Here is a 15,827-nt window from a genome sequence, read left to right as displayed (position 1 = left end):
TGCCGGACCTGGGGTTGGGCTTGTGTAGCCCAGCTGGTTCCGGCTGGCGAAAATGGCGGCAGCTGGGCCGGCGTGCCGGGATTTCCTGGTCCACTGGTGTACCCAGGAGTTGCGGAAAACTTTCGGCCTGGATGTCAGCGAGGAGATTATGCAGTAAGATCGAGGAGGGAATATAGACTGGTTAGAGAGAAGGCGGAACGGGGAGGACTCAAATTGAGAGAAGAAATGTGATTTGCGGGCTGGTCTGTGGGGTCCGAAGTTTGGTCTTCTGTTCTTAGTACAGCTTCTGTGCAAGTGTGTCGGGCTCCACAGTATGCGAACAGGGCTTGTTTTCTTTGGGAAATGCCAAATCTGTAATAATCATATCTGTTAGATTGCTCCACTTTCCATACAGATTCCGGAGAGAAGGAGCAAGTCAAGCCATCTTTCCAGAAATTTCTTACTCAGAGCATTCTAATTTTCCGCGTCTGAAGTGTGTCAAGTAGGACCTAGCATTTAAACTGAGGTGATGTGGTGGTACAGTGCACATAGTTTCTGACTCGAGAACCCTAGATTTTATTTTTAGGTTGTCATTTACCAGTTTTGGAAGCTCTGTATCTTGGTTTCCTTATTTATAATAAACAGTATAATTAGTATAACTTCTATTTAGTAGTTTAAAATTATGACAGAGAGGGTGATATTAATATTTTCTTTGTTTTGATCCGCAAATATTTATTATGCTAATACTTCATACCAGTCGCTGGGCAACAACGACTGTCATGACAGTTGGTTATGGCTGGCTGTGTGGGTGAGTACTGAGACATGGGGAAAGGTGTTGTGGAAGCCCGAAATGAAAGGTTCCCATTAGGATTCGAAGCCCTGAAGATTTACAGCAAACAATGTCTTTCACCTGATTTAAAAAAAAAATAGGTAGAGATGGAGACCCAGGGCATACAATGGAAGGATAAACTCCCTTTCCCCATGCTGGGATTACAGATGTATACCACCATACTAGATTTTTTTGTTTTGTTTTGTCATTCGTGGGACTTGAACTCAGGGCCTGAGCACTGTCCCTGGCTTCTTTTTGCTCAAGGCTAGCACTCTACCACTTGAGTCACAGAGCCACTTCCAGCTTTTTCTATATATGTGGTGCTGAGGAATCGAACCCAAGGCTTCATGTATAGGAGGCAAGCAGTTTACCACTAGGCCATATACCCAGACCTAATTTAAAAAAAACACAAAAAAACTAAATAGACTGCAAACAACAACAGATAAACCATATATGGTTTGGCTTTGACAGCAAAATCAGGTTAAATAAGCTCTCACTTTTTTTTTTTTTTTGGTCAACCATGGAGCTTGAACTCTGGACATGCTGTCCCTGAGCTCTTCAGCTCAAGGCTAGTGCTCTACCACTTGAGTCATAGCACAACTTCCAGTTTTCTGGTGGTTAATTGGAGATGAGTCTCAGGACTTCCCTGCCTGGGCTTGCTTTGAACCTCCATCCTCAGATCTCAGCCTCTTGAGTAGCTAGGGTTAGGTGTGAGCCACCAGTGCTCGCTAATCTCAAATTTTTTTAAAGTCCTGGGCTGGAGTGTAATTCGGTGTGTGGTAGATGTGATTGCCTACCATGTATGATAAGAAGTAATTTTTGCTAATATAAGTCAATTCAGATTCACTTACATTAGTCACTCGGTATTTTAAGAGAGGATGATAAATGCAGTCTTCTCAGACTCAGAATCCAATGTATTGTCTGTGATTGTGCAATATCAACATTATTGTGATTCTTGCAGGTAATGGTTTTACAACTTGTTTTGAAAACCCATTTTTTTCCCCGAGTTAAACTTATTCACATCCTTGAAAGTGGTTGAGTGACATTTCTATTTTAAAGTTGAAGCTTTAATGACTAAAATGTGGCTTGCATTTTTTTGTCATAAGTATTAGATAAGAAGTGTTCTTTTTTTTCCCGAGAGCACACTTTATTAATTACTTTTCCAGGAATACATTCAGTAAAGATAGTAACACAAATACAAATGATGGGCTGTTATATAAGCCTTGAAAGTTGTACATAATCTTCAGTGATGCTGATCAGAAAAATCTTTCATTGGGGGAATTACTTCTCCTGTCTCCAGAATTGTATCACCTGGGAATATTCTGGGCTTCCTTTCAACAATGCCATATGGTTTTGTATCCACATGATATTTGACATAATAATGAATAATCCAGGCGGGTATAAGTATACGAGTAACAGCAAACACGCTGTTTTTATATGTGTTATAGACGAACTTCCTCCAGGGGGTCTCTTTCCGCAGGAAGCGTTTTCAGAACTCCACGGGTCACCCTTTTTGCTAGGGCATCACGGTCTCCCCCGAGGACTCAGTTCCTCGTCCTTCAGCCATTGCCTTCTGAGCTCCCTCAGCTGCTGCAGCCGCAGCTCCTCAGGGGGGGCGGAGTTGAGGGTGGGGAGGGAGCGGAGGAAGAGGTGAAGCAACAAGGACTAGGCGACACTCCCAGAACCTGGGCCCGGTCACCCCAAGAAGTGTTCTTAACTTAAGCATTAAAAATACCTATAGCTGGGTGCTGGTGGCTCACATTTATGATCCTACCTACTCAGTTGAGATCTGAGGATTATGGTTCAATGCCAGCCCAGGCAGAAAAGTTCCCAAGAGACTCTTATCTCCAATTAACTACTCAAAAACTAGAAGTGATGCTATGTCAAAACAAATAGTATATGAACCCCTTATTAAATATTTACTAGTTGTTACACAGCCTGCTATTATGCCATGATGAAAGCATTTGCTTTGCTGTGTTTCATCGGACATTTGATTTGGAATTACCCAGTTATATTGTGTGGAATTTTTTTGTTTGTTCTTTTGCCGGTCCTGGGGCTTGAACTCAGGGCCTGCGCACTGTCCCTGGCTTCTTTTTGCTCAAGACTAGCACTCTGCTAACTTGAGCCACAGCACCACTTCTGGCCTTTTCTATATATGTGGTGCTGAGGAATCGAACCTAGGGCTTCATGTATATGAGCCAAGCACTCTTGCCACTAGGCCATATTCCCAGCCTCTTATGTGGAATTTTTTAATAGTTCATAATTAATATTATTTTTGTACCCGTACTGGGGCTTGAACTCAGAGCCTCATTTTCTCACTTGGTTTCATTTGCTCAAAGCTGACATTCTTACCACTTGAGCCAATTCTCATGGATTTTCCTGCCTGAGTTGACTTCAAAACTCTATCATCAAAAGCAGTCTGGAGGTTCCTCAAAAAACTAAACATAGACATACCCTATGACTCAGCTATACCACTCCTAGGCATCTACCCTTAGCAACAGGATCCAGGATAGGACAAGGACACCTGCACCTCCATGTTCATTGCTGTTCACAATAGCCAAGATATAGAAACAACCCAGATGCCCCACTACAGATGAATGGACTCAAATGGTACCTATATACAATGGAATTTTACACAGCCATTAGAAATGATAAAATAATGGCATCCACAGGGAAATGGACAGAAGTAGAACAAATAATGTTGAATGAGACAAGCCAAGAACCAAGGGACAAATGGTGCATGGTCTCCCTGATATGCAGGTGTTAAAATTAAAGTTCAGTGAGATATGATAAAGCAAACAGGACCCAAGATACCAATAAACAGTGGGACCAAAAAGGACAATCCTGGGAGAAAAACACCAAATAGTAAGACCCAAGTACTACATGTGTACATAAAACAATATACAGACTGAAAAGAACTCCAAAGATAAGGAAACAAAGGACTTCTCCTTAATTTGTCTTACAGTATTTAGAAGACTGTATTCTTTACCTCAAATATGGTGTATGCATGTGCATATCTGAGGGAAGATGGGAGGAGGGCACAGAATGAGAGGAAAGGGAGTGGAAAAAAAATACAGTAGAGGGGCCCAATAGCTGCAGTGGATAATGATGAAAGGGAACTAAGCAACTCTAGGACAATGAAGGGAGGGAAGAAATGAGAGAAAAAGAGGAAACATGATACTAAACAAAAGAAAAGAAATGTACATATCACCTGACCTGGAAGAAATTGTTTTATTGTTAATGTTCATAGAGTTCATAAGCTTTGTAGGTTAGAATGACGATGTCCATCATTGGGAAGTTAAAACTGTGTACTATGAAATTTATGTAGTTACTTAATCTCAATAAAGGGGGGGAGGGAAGCTCTATCCTCAAATCTCAGCCTCCTAAGTAGTTAGAATTATAGGCGTGAGCAGCCGCTCCCTGCTAAGACCAGAATTATTAAATTCCTAATTAATGCCATGTTTATAAGACATTAAATCTTCACATAGAATTAACAAAATAAACTTTGTTGCACAGTCTGAAATGAGTGCAGCAAAGAAGACTGAGAACTTGAAACTATCCTAGACAGATTTAGCAAATCTCTATCTCAAAAACAAAATAAATACTAGTGGAGTGGCTCATGCCTGCAATCCTAGCTACTCAGGAGGCTGAGATCTGAGGATCACTGTTCAAAGCCAGCCTAGGCAGGAAAGCCATGAGAGTCCATGAGACTCTTATCTCCAGTTAACCTCCAACAAGCCAGAAATGGAGCAGTGGCTTGCCTAGCATGCATGAAGCCCGTGTTCGATTCCTGAGTTCCACATGGGCAGAAAACCCAGAAGTGGTGCTGTGGCTCAAGTGGTAAAGCACTAGCCTTGAGCAAAAGAAGCTCGGGGACAGTGCTCACACCCAGAGTTCAAGCCCTAGGAATGGCAAAAAGATAAATAAAAATACAAGTCAGGCATTGGTGGCTTACACCTGTTGTAATTCTAGCTACTCAGGGGACTGATATCTAAGGGTTGTGGTTTGAAGCCAGCCTGGTCAGGAAAGTCCAGAAATCACAGAAAAAGCCAGAAGTAGTGCTGTGGTTCAAATGGTAGAGTGCTAGTCTTGGACAAAAGGAGTCCATGACAGGGCCCAGGCCCTGAGTTCAAGCCTCAGGACTGGAAAACAAACGAAAAAATAGAATCAATAAATGGCTAAATACATAGAAAAGTCAGATTATGAACTACTTGAGATCAGGGTCCTTGCCCTAATCAAAGTTATATCCCTTGCAGAGAATCCTTCTTGGCCCCAAGAATAACAATAATTTTTTTTGTTTTTAAGCCATGTTTGGGGTTAAACTTGAGAACTTACACATCCTAGGCAAGTTTTCTTCCACTTAGCTATTTTCCCAGTTCAAATAAGTGTTTTTACCTTAACCTCTATTATGATTTTAGAACAACTTAGAGAAACTTTTTTGGCCATTCCTGGGGTTTGGGACTCAGGGCTTGGAGCGCTGTCCCTGGCTTCTTTTTGCTCAAGGCTAGCCCTCCACCTCTTGAGCCACAGTGACACTTCTGGCTTTTTCAGGTTATGTGGTACTGAGGAATCAAACCCAGGGCTTCATGCATGGTAGGCAAGCACTCTACTGCTAAGCCACATTCTCAGCCCTAGAGTAACTATTCTTCTTTCAACAATTTCTTCTTTGTTTCTCGAGGTATGTTTTGTCAATTGAAAGTGCTGAAGAGATACGAGAGTATGTGACAGACCTTTTACAGGGAAATGAAGGCAAAAAAGGCCAATTCATAGAAGATCTTATAACCAAATGGCAAAAAAATGATCAAGAATTGATTTGTGATCCTTTGCAGCAGTGCTGCAAAAAAGATGGTAAGTTTGCAGTTAGTAAAGTTTGAAATATTAATGATAAGGGGCTGGGGATATGGCCTAGTGGCAAGAGTGCTTGCCTGGTATACATGAGGCCCTAGGTTCGATTCCCCAGCACCACATATACAGAAAATGGCCAGAAGTGGCGCTGTGGCTCAAGTGGCAGAGTGCTAGCCTTGAGCAAGAAGAAGCCAGGGACAGTGCTCAGGCCCTGAGTCCAAGCCCCAGGACTGGCCAAAAAAAAAAAAAAATATATATATATATATATATATATATTAATGATAAGTAGACAACTTAAAAGAATGATCTAGCCAAGCACTGGTGACTCATGCCTATAATCCTAGTTGCCAGGCAGGAAAGTCTTTGAGACTCTTTTTTTTTATTTGAAAAAATTATTTATGTGGTGCTAAGGAATTGAACCCAGGGCCTCATGCATGCTAGGCAAGCATTCTTCCTTAAGTCACATTCCCAGCCTATGAGACTCATCTCCAATTAACCACCAGAAAACTAGAAGTGGCACCGTGGCTCAAAGTGGTAGAGCACTAGTCTTGAGCAAAAGAGTTCAAGGACAGCACCCAGGCCCTGAGTTCAGCCCCACAACTGACCAAAAAAAAAAAAAGAATCACCTGAAGCCTGGCGCTGGAGGCTCCCACCTGTCATCCTAGCTACTCAGGAGACAGATTTGAGGATTAAATTTCTTTTTCTTTTTCTTTTTTTTTTTTTTTTTTTTTTTTGGCAGTCCTGGGCCTTGGACTCAGGGCCTGAGCACTGTCCCTGGCTTCTTTTTTGCTCAAGGCTACCACTCTGCCACTTGAGTCACAGCGCCACTTCTGGCCATTTTCTGTATATGTGGTGCTGGGGAATCGAACCCAGGGCTTCATGTATACGAGGCAAGCGCTCTTGCCACTAGGCCATATCCCCAGCTTGGCATTAAATTTCTTTTCTTTTTTTTTTTTTTTTTTGCCAGTCCTGGGGCTTGGACTCAGGGCCTGAGCACTGTCCCTGGCTTCTTCTTGCTCAAGGCTAGCACTCTACCACTTGAGCCACAGCGCCACTTCTGGCCATTTTCTGCATATGTGGTGCTGGGGAATCGAACCTAGTGCTTCATGTACTCGAGGCAAGCACTCTTGCCCCTAGGCCATATCCCCAGCCTGGGATTAAATTTCTTTTCTTTTCTTTTTTTTTTTTTTTGCCAGTCCTGGGGCTTGGACTCATGGCCTGAGCACTGTCCCTGGCTTCTTCTTGCTCAAGGCTAGCACTCTACCACTTGAGCCACAGCGCCACTTCTGGCCATTTTCTGTATATGAGGTGCTGGGGAATCGAACCTAGGGCTTCATGTACGGGAGGCAAGCACTCTTGCCACTAGGCCATATCCCCAGCCCAGGATTAAATTTCTTATCTCCAATTAACTACCAAGAAGTTAGAAATGGACGGCATGTCTAGTGGTAGAGTGTTATCCTTAAACTAAAAAGCTCAGGGAGAGCACCTGGGCCCTGAATTGAGGCCCCAGAACAGGTACAAAAACAAAATATTACCTGTTTTCTGCCACTTTGTATTTCTTCACTTTCTCTACAGAGAATTTTAAGCAGAATCATATGTGTACATATTTTTAGTTTTATTTACTTAATAATGACTAATGTCAAGCTCAAACTTTTCTTTTTTTTTTTGGCCAGTCCTGGGCCTTGGACTCAAGGCCTGAGCACTGTCCCTGGCTTCTTCTCGCTCAAGGCTAGCACTCTGCCACTTGAGCCACAGCGCCGCTTCTGGCCGTTTTCTGTATATGTGGTGCTGGGGAATCGAACCTAGGGCCTCGTGTATCCGAGGCAGGCACTCTTGCCACTAGGCTATATCCCTAGCCCCTCAAACTTTTCTTTTTAGACAAAGTCTCACTATGTAACTCAGGTTGGCATGGGATTTTAGATCTTCCTGTTTCTGCTTCCCTAACACTAGAATTATAGGTATGTACTGGACCAGCTAGACATAGAATGTACCAAACACAACAAAAATAATCAGTTTGAAAACACAAATTTGGCTTCAGAATACTCTGAAAATTTATGCATGGATTAAATGCTTTCCTAATTCAATGATAGAGTGTTTCACCAAACTTGATTGTGGTCGTGGGTTCTCTTCTCAGTGCTGCAAAAGGAATTTTGTTCTTTCTGGAACTAGTCCTGGGCTTTAACTCAAGGCCTTTTTGCTTGAGGCTAGTGCTCTACCACTTCAGCCACAGCTCTATTTCCTGGTGGAGTCTCAAGGATTTTCTCTGTTAACTAGCTTCAAAACATACTTCTCATGTATCTTAAAGCTGGGATTATAGGCGTGAGCCACTGGGACCTGGCCCCCATTTTAAAAAAAAATTTTTTTTTTTTGTCCTTTGTGGGCTTGAACTCAGCCTGGACAGTGTCCCGAACTTTTTCCCTCAAGGCTAGCACTCTACCATTTTTTTTTTTGCCAGTCCTGGGGCTTGGACTCAGGGCCTGAGCACTGTCCCTGGCTTCTTCTTGCTCAAGGCTAGCACTCTGCCACTTGAGCCACAGTGCCACTTCTGGCCACTTTCTGTATATGTGGTGCTGGGGAATTGAACCCAGGGCCTCATGTATATGAGGCAAGCACTCTTGCCACTAGGCCATATCCCCAGCCCCACTCTACCAATTTGAAACACAACTACACGTCCAGTTTTCTGGTTGTTAATTGGAGATGAAAGTCTCATGGGTTTTCCTGCCCAGGCTGGCTTTGAACCAGGATCCTTAGATCTTAGCTTCCTGAGTAGGTAGGATTACAGGCATGAGCTACTAGAGCCCAGTTTTTTGTTTTTTGTTTTTTGAAACTGGTCCTGAGACTTGCTTATTCAAGGCCTGGATGCTGTCCTTAAGCTTCTTTGTTGGAGGCTAGTGCTTTACCTCATGAGCCACAGCTCTGCTTCTGGCTTTTTTTTTTTTTTTTTTTTTTTTTTGCCAGTCCTGGGCCTTGGACTCAGGGCCTGAGCACTGTCCCTGGCTTCTCTTTGCTCAAGGCTAGCACTCTGCCACTTGAGTCACAGCGCCACTTCTGGCCATTTTCTGTATATGTGGTGCTGGGGAATCGAACCCAGGGCTTCATGTGTATACCAGGCAAGCACTCTTGCCACTAGGCCATATTCCCAGCCCTTGACTAACTTTTAAGCATTGCCTTCTGTTTATTAGCTGCAGAAGTTAACCAGTGAGTCTTGCTGTTATGTTTGAACCTATTTATGTATGTGTATGCATATACATATGCATATGTGTGTGTGATAATTCATTATTCTTTAAAGAAATTTCAGATGGACAGAGGTCTGGAGACCAGCTAAAGCGGGGTAGGCGGAAAGGAAGAAACAAACAGGAAGTTCCTGCATTTGCTGAGCCTGACACGGTTGTAGAAGTCAAAACACCTTTTGATTTGGCTAAGGTGAGTGGTTTTGTTTTTGTCAGTTGTAGGGCTCTATCTGAATGCTCCTTGAGCTCTTTTTGCTCTACGCTCTACCACTTTGAGCCACAGCACCATTTCTGGTTTTCTGGAGGTTAATTAGAGATAAGAGTCTTAGGGACTTTCCTGCCTGGACTGGCTTTTAACCACAATCCTCAGAATTCAGCCTCCTGAGTAGCTAGGATTACAGTTGTGAGTACCAGCACTTGGCTTAAGGTGAGTGTTTATAAAATGAAGCCTTTTGGCTATATGGAAAAAGCCAATACATCTAAAATGTATCAGTGAGCCAAATATACAAATTGATCTACAATGTTAATTTTAAGCAAATGACTTTTAGGGAATGTTAGTGTTAATGATGGTATACATACTCTTTTCTGTGTGGCAAATTTTTTGTTTTATGCAGTGCTTAGAGGCAAACATGGCCTTATGAATGCTAGACAAGTAGCAGGCATGGTGACATATGCCTGTAATCTCCGCACTCAGGCAGGATGACCAGAAGTTTGAATCCAGTCTGGGCCATATAAATGAGTTCTAAGTTCACACACAAAAAAGCTTCTTTGGGGCTGGGAATGTGGCCTAGTGATAGAGTGCTTGCCTACCATTCATGAAGCCCTAGGTTCAATTCCTCAGTACCACATAAACAGAAAAAGCTGGAAATGGTGCTGTGGCTCAAGTAGTAAAGCATTAACCTTGAGCACAGTGAGGCTCAGGGACAGAGCCCAGGCCCCTGAGTTCAAGCCCCAGGACTGGCAAAAAAAAAAAGCTTCTTTTTCTTTAATTAATTCCCTAATTTTTATTTTACTGAAACTACCAAAGTAGTATCTAAAGTGGTTATAATAAACAGGTCTGATCGGACATGTGTGTAATCCCGCCTGCTTGACAAACTGAAGCTGGAGAATCACAAGATCAAGGCCTGCTTGGGCAACTTAGACCCTGCATTTATAATCCTAGCTACTCAAAAGGCTGAAATCTAGAGATTGGGTTCAAAGGCAGACAAATCCAGAAGTCTCTTACATTGTTGGCCAGCAAAAATCATCGGCAGAGGTGTGACTCAAGTGGTGAAGTGCCAGCCGTGAGCAAAATGCCTGAGTAAGAGCATGATGTCTGATTTAATTCTCTAATTTTTTCTAACCATGGTAAAAAATATTCTCTTACAATTTCTACTAATCTGGGTGCTGGTGGCTCACACCTGTAATCCTAGCTACTCAGGAGGCTGTGGTCTGAGGATCACGGTTCAAAGCCAGACGAAGCAGGAAAGTCTATGAGACTCTTATCTCCAATTAACTTCTTTTTCCAGTTTTCTGGAAGTGGTGCTGTGGCTCAACTGGTTAGAGTGCTAACCTTGAGCTGAAGAGCTCAGCAACAGTGCCCAGGCCCAAAGTTTAAGCTTCATGACCAACAAAAAAAAAAAAAAAAAAGAAAAAAAAAAGACAAAGAAAAAGAAAAGAAAGGCAAAGTTTTGATTTTGACACTTAAGCATATACATTTTTTTTTCTTTTGGTGTGTGTGTACTAGTCTTGGGTTTGAACTTCAGGGCCTGAACACTGTCCCTGAGCTTCTTTTGCTCAAGGCAACCACTCCACAGCACCATTTCCTGCATTTTTTGTGTATTTGGTATGGAGGAATTGAACCCAGGGCTTCATGCATACTAGGCAAGCGCTCTACCACTAAGCCACATTCCAAGCCCAGCTTTTGTTGAGCCCAACTTTTTGGTGGTTAATTGGAGAGAAGAGTCTCACAGACTTTGCTGCCTGGGCTAGCCAAAAGCCATGATCCTCAGATCCTCAAATCTCAGCGTTTTGAGTAGCTAAGAATACAGGAATTGTGCCACTATTGCCTAGCATTTATTTTAAATAATTTTTTCTCTTTTTTTTTTTTCTGTTGCCAGTCTTGGGGCTTGAATTCTGGGCTTGATGCTGTTCCTGAACTTGTATTCAAGGCTAGTGCTGTACCACCGGAGCCACAGCTCCACTTCTAGCTTTTTTTTTTTTTTTTTTTTTTTTTGGTCAGTCCTGGGGCTTGGCCTCAGGGCCTGAGCACTGTCCCTGGCTTCTTTTTGCTCAAGGCTAGCACTCTGCCACTTGAGCCACAGCGCCACTTCTGGCCATTTTCTGTATATGTGGTGCTGGGGAATCGAACCCAGGGCCTCATGTATATGAGGCAGGCACTCTTGCCACTAGGCCATATCCCCAGCCCCCACTTCTAGCTTTTTGGTGGTTAATTCGAGATAAAGCGTCTTAGGGACTTTCCTGGTGGGTCTGGCTTTGAACTATGATCCTCAGATTTCAGCCTCCTGAGTAGCTAGGATTACAGGCATGAACCACAAGTAGCCACCAGTATGGCCTTTTTTTTGTGGGTAGTGATGCTTGTTCTTGTGTTCATCTTGCAAGAAGCAGGGAATCTAACACAGGATTTTATTAAACAACTGCATTGTAATTTATTGTATTTTGGGGCATTGGCCGTAGTTCCAATTTCATTGCTACAGTGAATGTCTTGTACATGCTTTGGTGAGCAGATTTGTACTTTTTTTCTGAATATGTATTCAGAGATTAAGTTCATATATTTGATTAGCTTTAAGATATAACAGTTGTACTGTATAAGAGTTCTACCTGTTCTGTATCCTTGCCAATACTTCATATTTTTGTTTTTAAGTCGATCATTCTGAATGCTGTAGTGCTATTCCATCTTACTATTTATTTTTTTGGTGGTCATAGGGCTTGCACTCAGGGCCTAGGCATCGTTTCTGAGCTTTTTTACTCAAGGCTAGCATTCTACTACTGTAAGGTACAGCATCACTTCTGATTTTCTGGTTAATTGGAGCTATGAGTCTCACAGATTTTCCTGTGAACTGTGATCCTTAGATCTCAGCCTCCTGAGTAGCTAGAATGATAGGCATGAGCCACCAGTGCCTGGCTAAGGCAAGGTAATTATTAACTAGGTTTTTTTTCTAGAACATAACTTCTCAGATCCATAATTATAACTAGTTCATATTTCTCCCTCCTCTCTTTTTTTTTTTTTTTTTTTTGGCCAGTCCTGGGGCTTGGACTCAGGGCCTGAGCACTGTCCCTGGCTTCTTTTTGCTCAAGGCTAGCACTCTGCCACTTGAGCCACAGTGCCGCTTCTGGCCGTTTTCTGTATATGTGGTGCTGGGGAATTGAACCCAGGGCCTCATGTATATGAGGCAAGCACTCTTGCCACTAGGCCATATCCCCAGCCCTCCCTCCTCTCTTTTATGGTTTTTTTTTTTTTTTTTTTTGGCCAGTCCTGGGCCTTGGACTCAGGGCCTGAGCACTGTCCCTGGCTTCTTCCCGCTCAAGGCTAGCACTCTGCCACTTGAGCCACAGCGCCGCTTCTGGCCGTTTTTCTGTATATGTGGTGCTGGGGAATCGAACCTAGGGCCTCGTGTATCCGAGGCAGGCACTCTTGCCACTAGGCCATATCCCCAGCCCCTCTCTTTTATGATTATTAGATAATATAGAAGCTAAAATCTAACAACTCACTTTGTTCCTTTTATTTGTTTTCATTGTTATTATTCAGTGTTATTTTTATGTCTTTGTGTTAATTAGGCACAAGAAAGCAGTAACTCTGTAAAGAAGAAGACAAAATTTGTCAATTTATACACAAGAGAGGGACAGGACAAGCTTGCGGTCCTGCTTCCTGGTCGCCATCCTTGTGATTGCCTGGGCCAGAAGCACAAGCTCATCAATAACTGTCTGGTCTGTGGACGGATTGTCTGTGAACAAGAGGGTTCCGGCCCCTGCCTATTCTGTGGCTCTCTGGTAAATTCCTTTTTGTTTTGTTTTATTTTCCTTTGAGTTAATGCACATAGTTATTCAGAGCTCATTTAATTCTCTTTTCCAGTAAATTCCTTCTCTAAAATGTCCAGGGAAACCTACCACTCAGGATGCTGAAGTAGGAAGATTGTGAAGTTAAGGGCAACCTGAGATCTTAGTGGGAACCTCTCAAAAAAAAAAAATTCCAATGAACACTGATTACTCAAGAATCTATTGATATAGTTTAGTACGGAGGCCTAGTAGTAATGAGAGTTCTTTTGCTTTTTAGTTTCTGGGTTTTGTCTCATTTTTATATTGTAGACAAAGTCACACTGTACTGTAGCCCAGAATTCACAGTGTAGCCAGGTTGATCTTCAACTTGTGATTCTGCTGTGTAGTGGGAATGTCCTGCTCCTGAAGTCTCGTAGTTTTATAAGTTCAGTATAGCTCCTTCTCAGTGCCCATCTTAAAAATTGCAGTGGTTTTCTTTTTTAAAAAATATAGTTAGTGGGCTGGGAATATGGCCTACTGGTAGAGTGCTCACCTTGTATACATGAAGCCCTGGGTTCGATTCCTCAGCACCACACATGTAGAAAAGGCCACAAGTGGTGCTGTGGTTCAAGTGATAGAGTGCTAGCCTTGAGCAAAAAAAGAAGCCAGGGACAGTGCTTAGGCCCTGAGTTCATGGCCCAGGACTGGCAAAAAACAAAACAAAAAATAGAGTTAGTGGGCACCATTGATTCATACGTATAATCCTAAATTGCTCAGGTGCTTGAGAGGATTATGGTTTGATGCTAGTCTGGACAGGAAAGTCTGGAGTCTCTTATCTTCCAAATAAACTAAAAAATAAAAAAAAAATTTTAAAAGCCAAAAATGGCTGTGGCATGAGCAATAGAGCTCAAGCCTTGAGCCAAAAAGTTCAGACATTGCCTAGGCCCTGCGTTCAAGCCCCAGGACCAGCACCAAAAAATAGGGTTTGAGGGGCTTAGTATTTCATGATTTTCTAAGTAAGTAATGTTTGAAAGGATAGAAAATACACTGTATAGTGGGCTGGGAGTATGGCCTAGTGGCAAGAGCGCTTGCCTCCTACACATGAAGCTCTTGGTTCAATTCCCTAGCACCACATATATGGAAAATGGCCAGAGGGGGCGCTGTGGCTCAAGTGGCAGAGTGCTAGCCTTGAGCAAGAAGAGACCAGAGACAGTGCTCAGGCCCCGAGTCCAAGGCCCAGGACTGGCCAAAAAAAAAAAAAAAAACAAAGAAAGAAAATACACTGTATAGTATAAAAGCTAGACTAGTTCTTACTATGGTGACTTGCTAGTCTTACTATGGTTCTTTTTGTGGTACAGGAACTAGAGCTTAAATTCAGCACCTCAAACAGTCTGTTTTCTTCTCATGGCTAGTTCTCTACCACTTGAGACGAGCACTTAACCACTAGGCCATATTCCCAGCCTCTCTACCACTTGAGACATGCTGCCAGTCTTGCATTTTGCTGGTTAATAGGAGATGGGGTTTCTCTGATTTTTCTGCCTGGGATTGGCTTCAAACCTGTCTTCAAATCTCAGCTTCCTGAGTAGCTAGGATTATAGGCATGAACCACTATTGGTGGCTTCTTTTTCTGGTTCTTTTTAATAAGACATCTGCTTTTAATTTCTCTTGTCCGATTGGGATTTCACTGTTAGAACTAGATGACTTTAAAAATAAAAAATAAAATCTTACATGATTTTTCCAGTATTCTTAACAGAAACAAATACTTGTCCTTAGAAAGTAGATTAGATTAAATAAAATTAAAGAAACAACATTCAGGTCATTTACAGATACGTGGAGTGAGATAAATTTTTGAATGGCTTATTCAAAAGATAGAAATAAAAAGAGACCTATGGCAAAATTTTATTTGTAAATTAATTAATTGTTTTTTGGGGTTTTTTTTTTTGCCAGTCCTGGGGCATGGGACTCAGGGCCTGAGCACTGTCCCTGGCTTCTTTTTTTTGCTCAAGGTTAGCATTCTACCACTTGAGACACAGCGCCACTTCTGGCTTTTACTGTTTATGTGGTGCCGAGGACTCAAACCTAGGGCTTCATGAATTCTAGTCAAGCACTCTACCACTAAGCCACATTCTCAGCCCTTATTTGTTAATTTATTTTAGTGATTTTTTTCTGGATAATTAAAGTATCATAGCTTGCCACAGTAGTATACCCCAGTCATACTTTGCTATTCGGGAGTGCACTTGGGATGATCAAGGTTCTAGGACAGCCTGGGCAGAAAATCCACAGGACTCAATTTTAACAGAGGCAACCTGGATGTAGTGGTATGTACCTGCTGTCAACTTCAGGAATAATAATAAGGCTGTTGAGACCCAAGTTTGTGCCTGGAAAGGAAGCAAGACCATCTCAAAAATCACTAGTGACTGATGCAAAATAGGACTGAAGGCATGTCAGAGGTAGAACACCTACCTACTAAGTCTGAGCCCCTAAGTTCAAACCCCAGTAGTAGGGGGAAAAAAGTACCATCTTACTTTTTTATTGTTGTAGTTTATATATGATTTGAAGTTACTTTTTTTTTCTTCAGTCCTGTGGTTTGAACTGAGGGCTGGGCATTGTCCCTGAGCATTTGTAGTGAAGGCTATTGCTCTACCACTTTGAGCCACAGCACCACTTCCGGTTTTCTGGTATTTAATTGGTGATAAGAGTCTCATGGACTTTCCTGCCCACGCTGGCTTGGAAATGTAATCCTCAGATCTTAGCCATGCATGAGTCACTGGTTCCCTGCTTGAGGTTACTTTTTAAGATCTGTCTAGCAAACAATATATAATATGTATTTTGCTTATTATTTTTATAGGTATGTACTCATGAAGAGCAAGATATTTTACAACGTGACTCAAACAAAAGCCAAAAACTGCTAAAGAAGCTCATGGCAGGTAGACCCAACTTTCTAATTGAAAGTTTTTGATTGTTTTTTT

At 42.3% G+C, this 15,827-nt stretch overlaps 1 protein-coding gene and 1 pseudogene across 1 annotated transcript in view; one reads left to right on the top strand and one right to left on the bottom strand.

Annotated features, from left to right (window-relative positions):
• Trip4 (thyroid hormone receptor interactor 4) overlaps positions 1 to 15,827 on the top strand; it is a 60,841-nt gene continuing 45,014 nt past the window's right edge. The window contains exons 1-5 of the mRNA XM_048332837.1: positions 1 to 153; positions 5,487 to 5,656; positions 8,943 to 9,076; positions 12,661 to 12,873; positions 15,707 to 15,785. Coding sequence (XP_048188794.1) covers positions 53 to 153; positions 5,487 to 5,656; positions 8,943 to 9,076; positions 12,661 to 12,873; positions 15,707 to 15,785 — 697 coding nt within the window. The 5' untranslated portion in view covers positions 1 to 52. The remainder of the gene's footprint in view (positions 154 to 5,486; positions 5,657 to 8,942; positions 9,077 to 12,660; positions 12,874 to 15,706; positions 15,786 to 15,827) is intronic.
• LOC125341045 lies at positions 1,945 to 5,254 on the bottom strand (annotated as a pseudogene).

Source organism: Perognathus longimembris, chromosome 23 (assembly GCF_023159225.1).
Source record: "Perognathus longimembris pacificus isolate PPM17 chromosome 23, ASM2315922v1, whole genome shotgun sequence".
Lineage (NCBI taxonomy): Eukaryota > Metazoa > Chordata > Mammalia > Rodentia > Heteromyidae > Perognathus > Perognathus longimembris.
The sequence above is the reverse complement of the archived record's forward strand: the minus strand, read 5'-3'. Positions and strand labels throughout refer to the sequence as shown.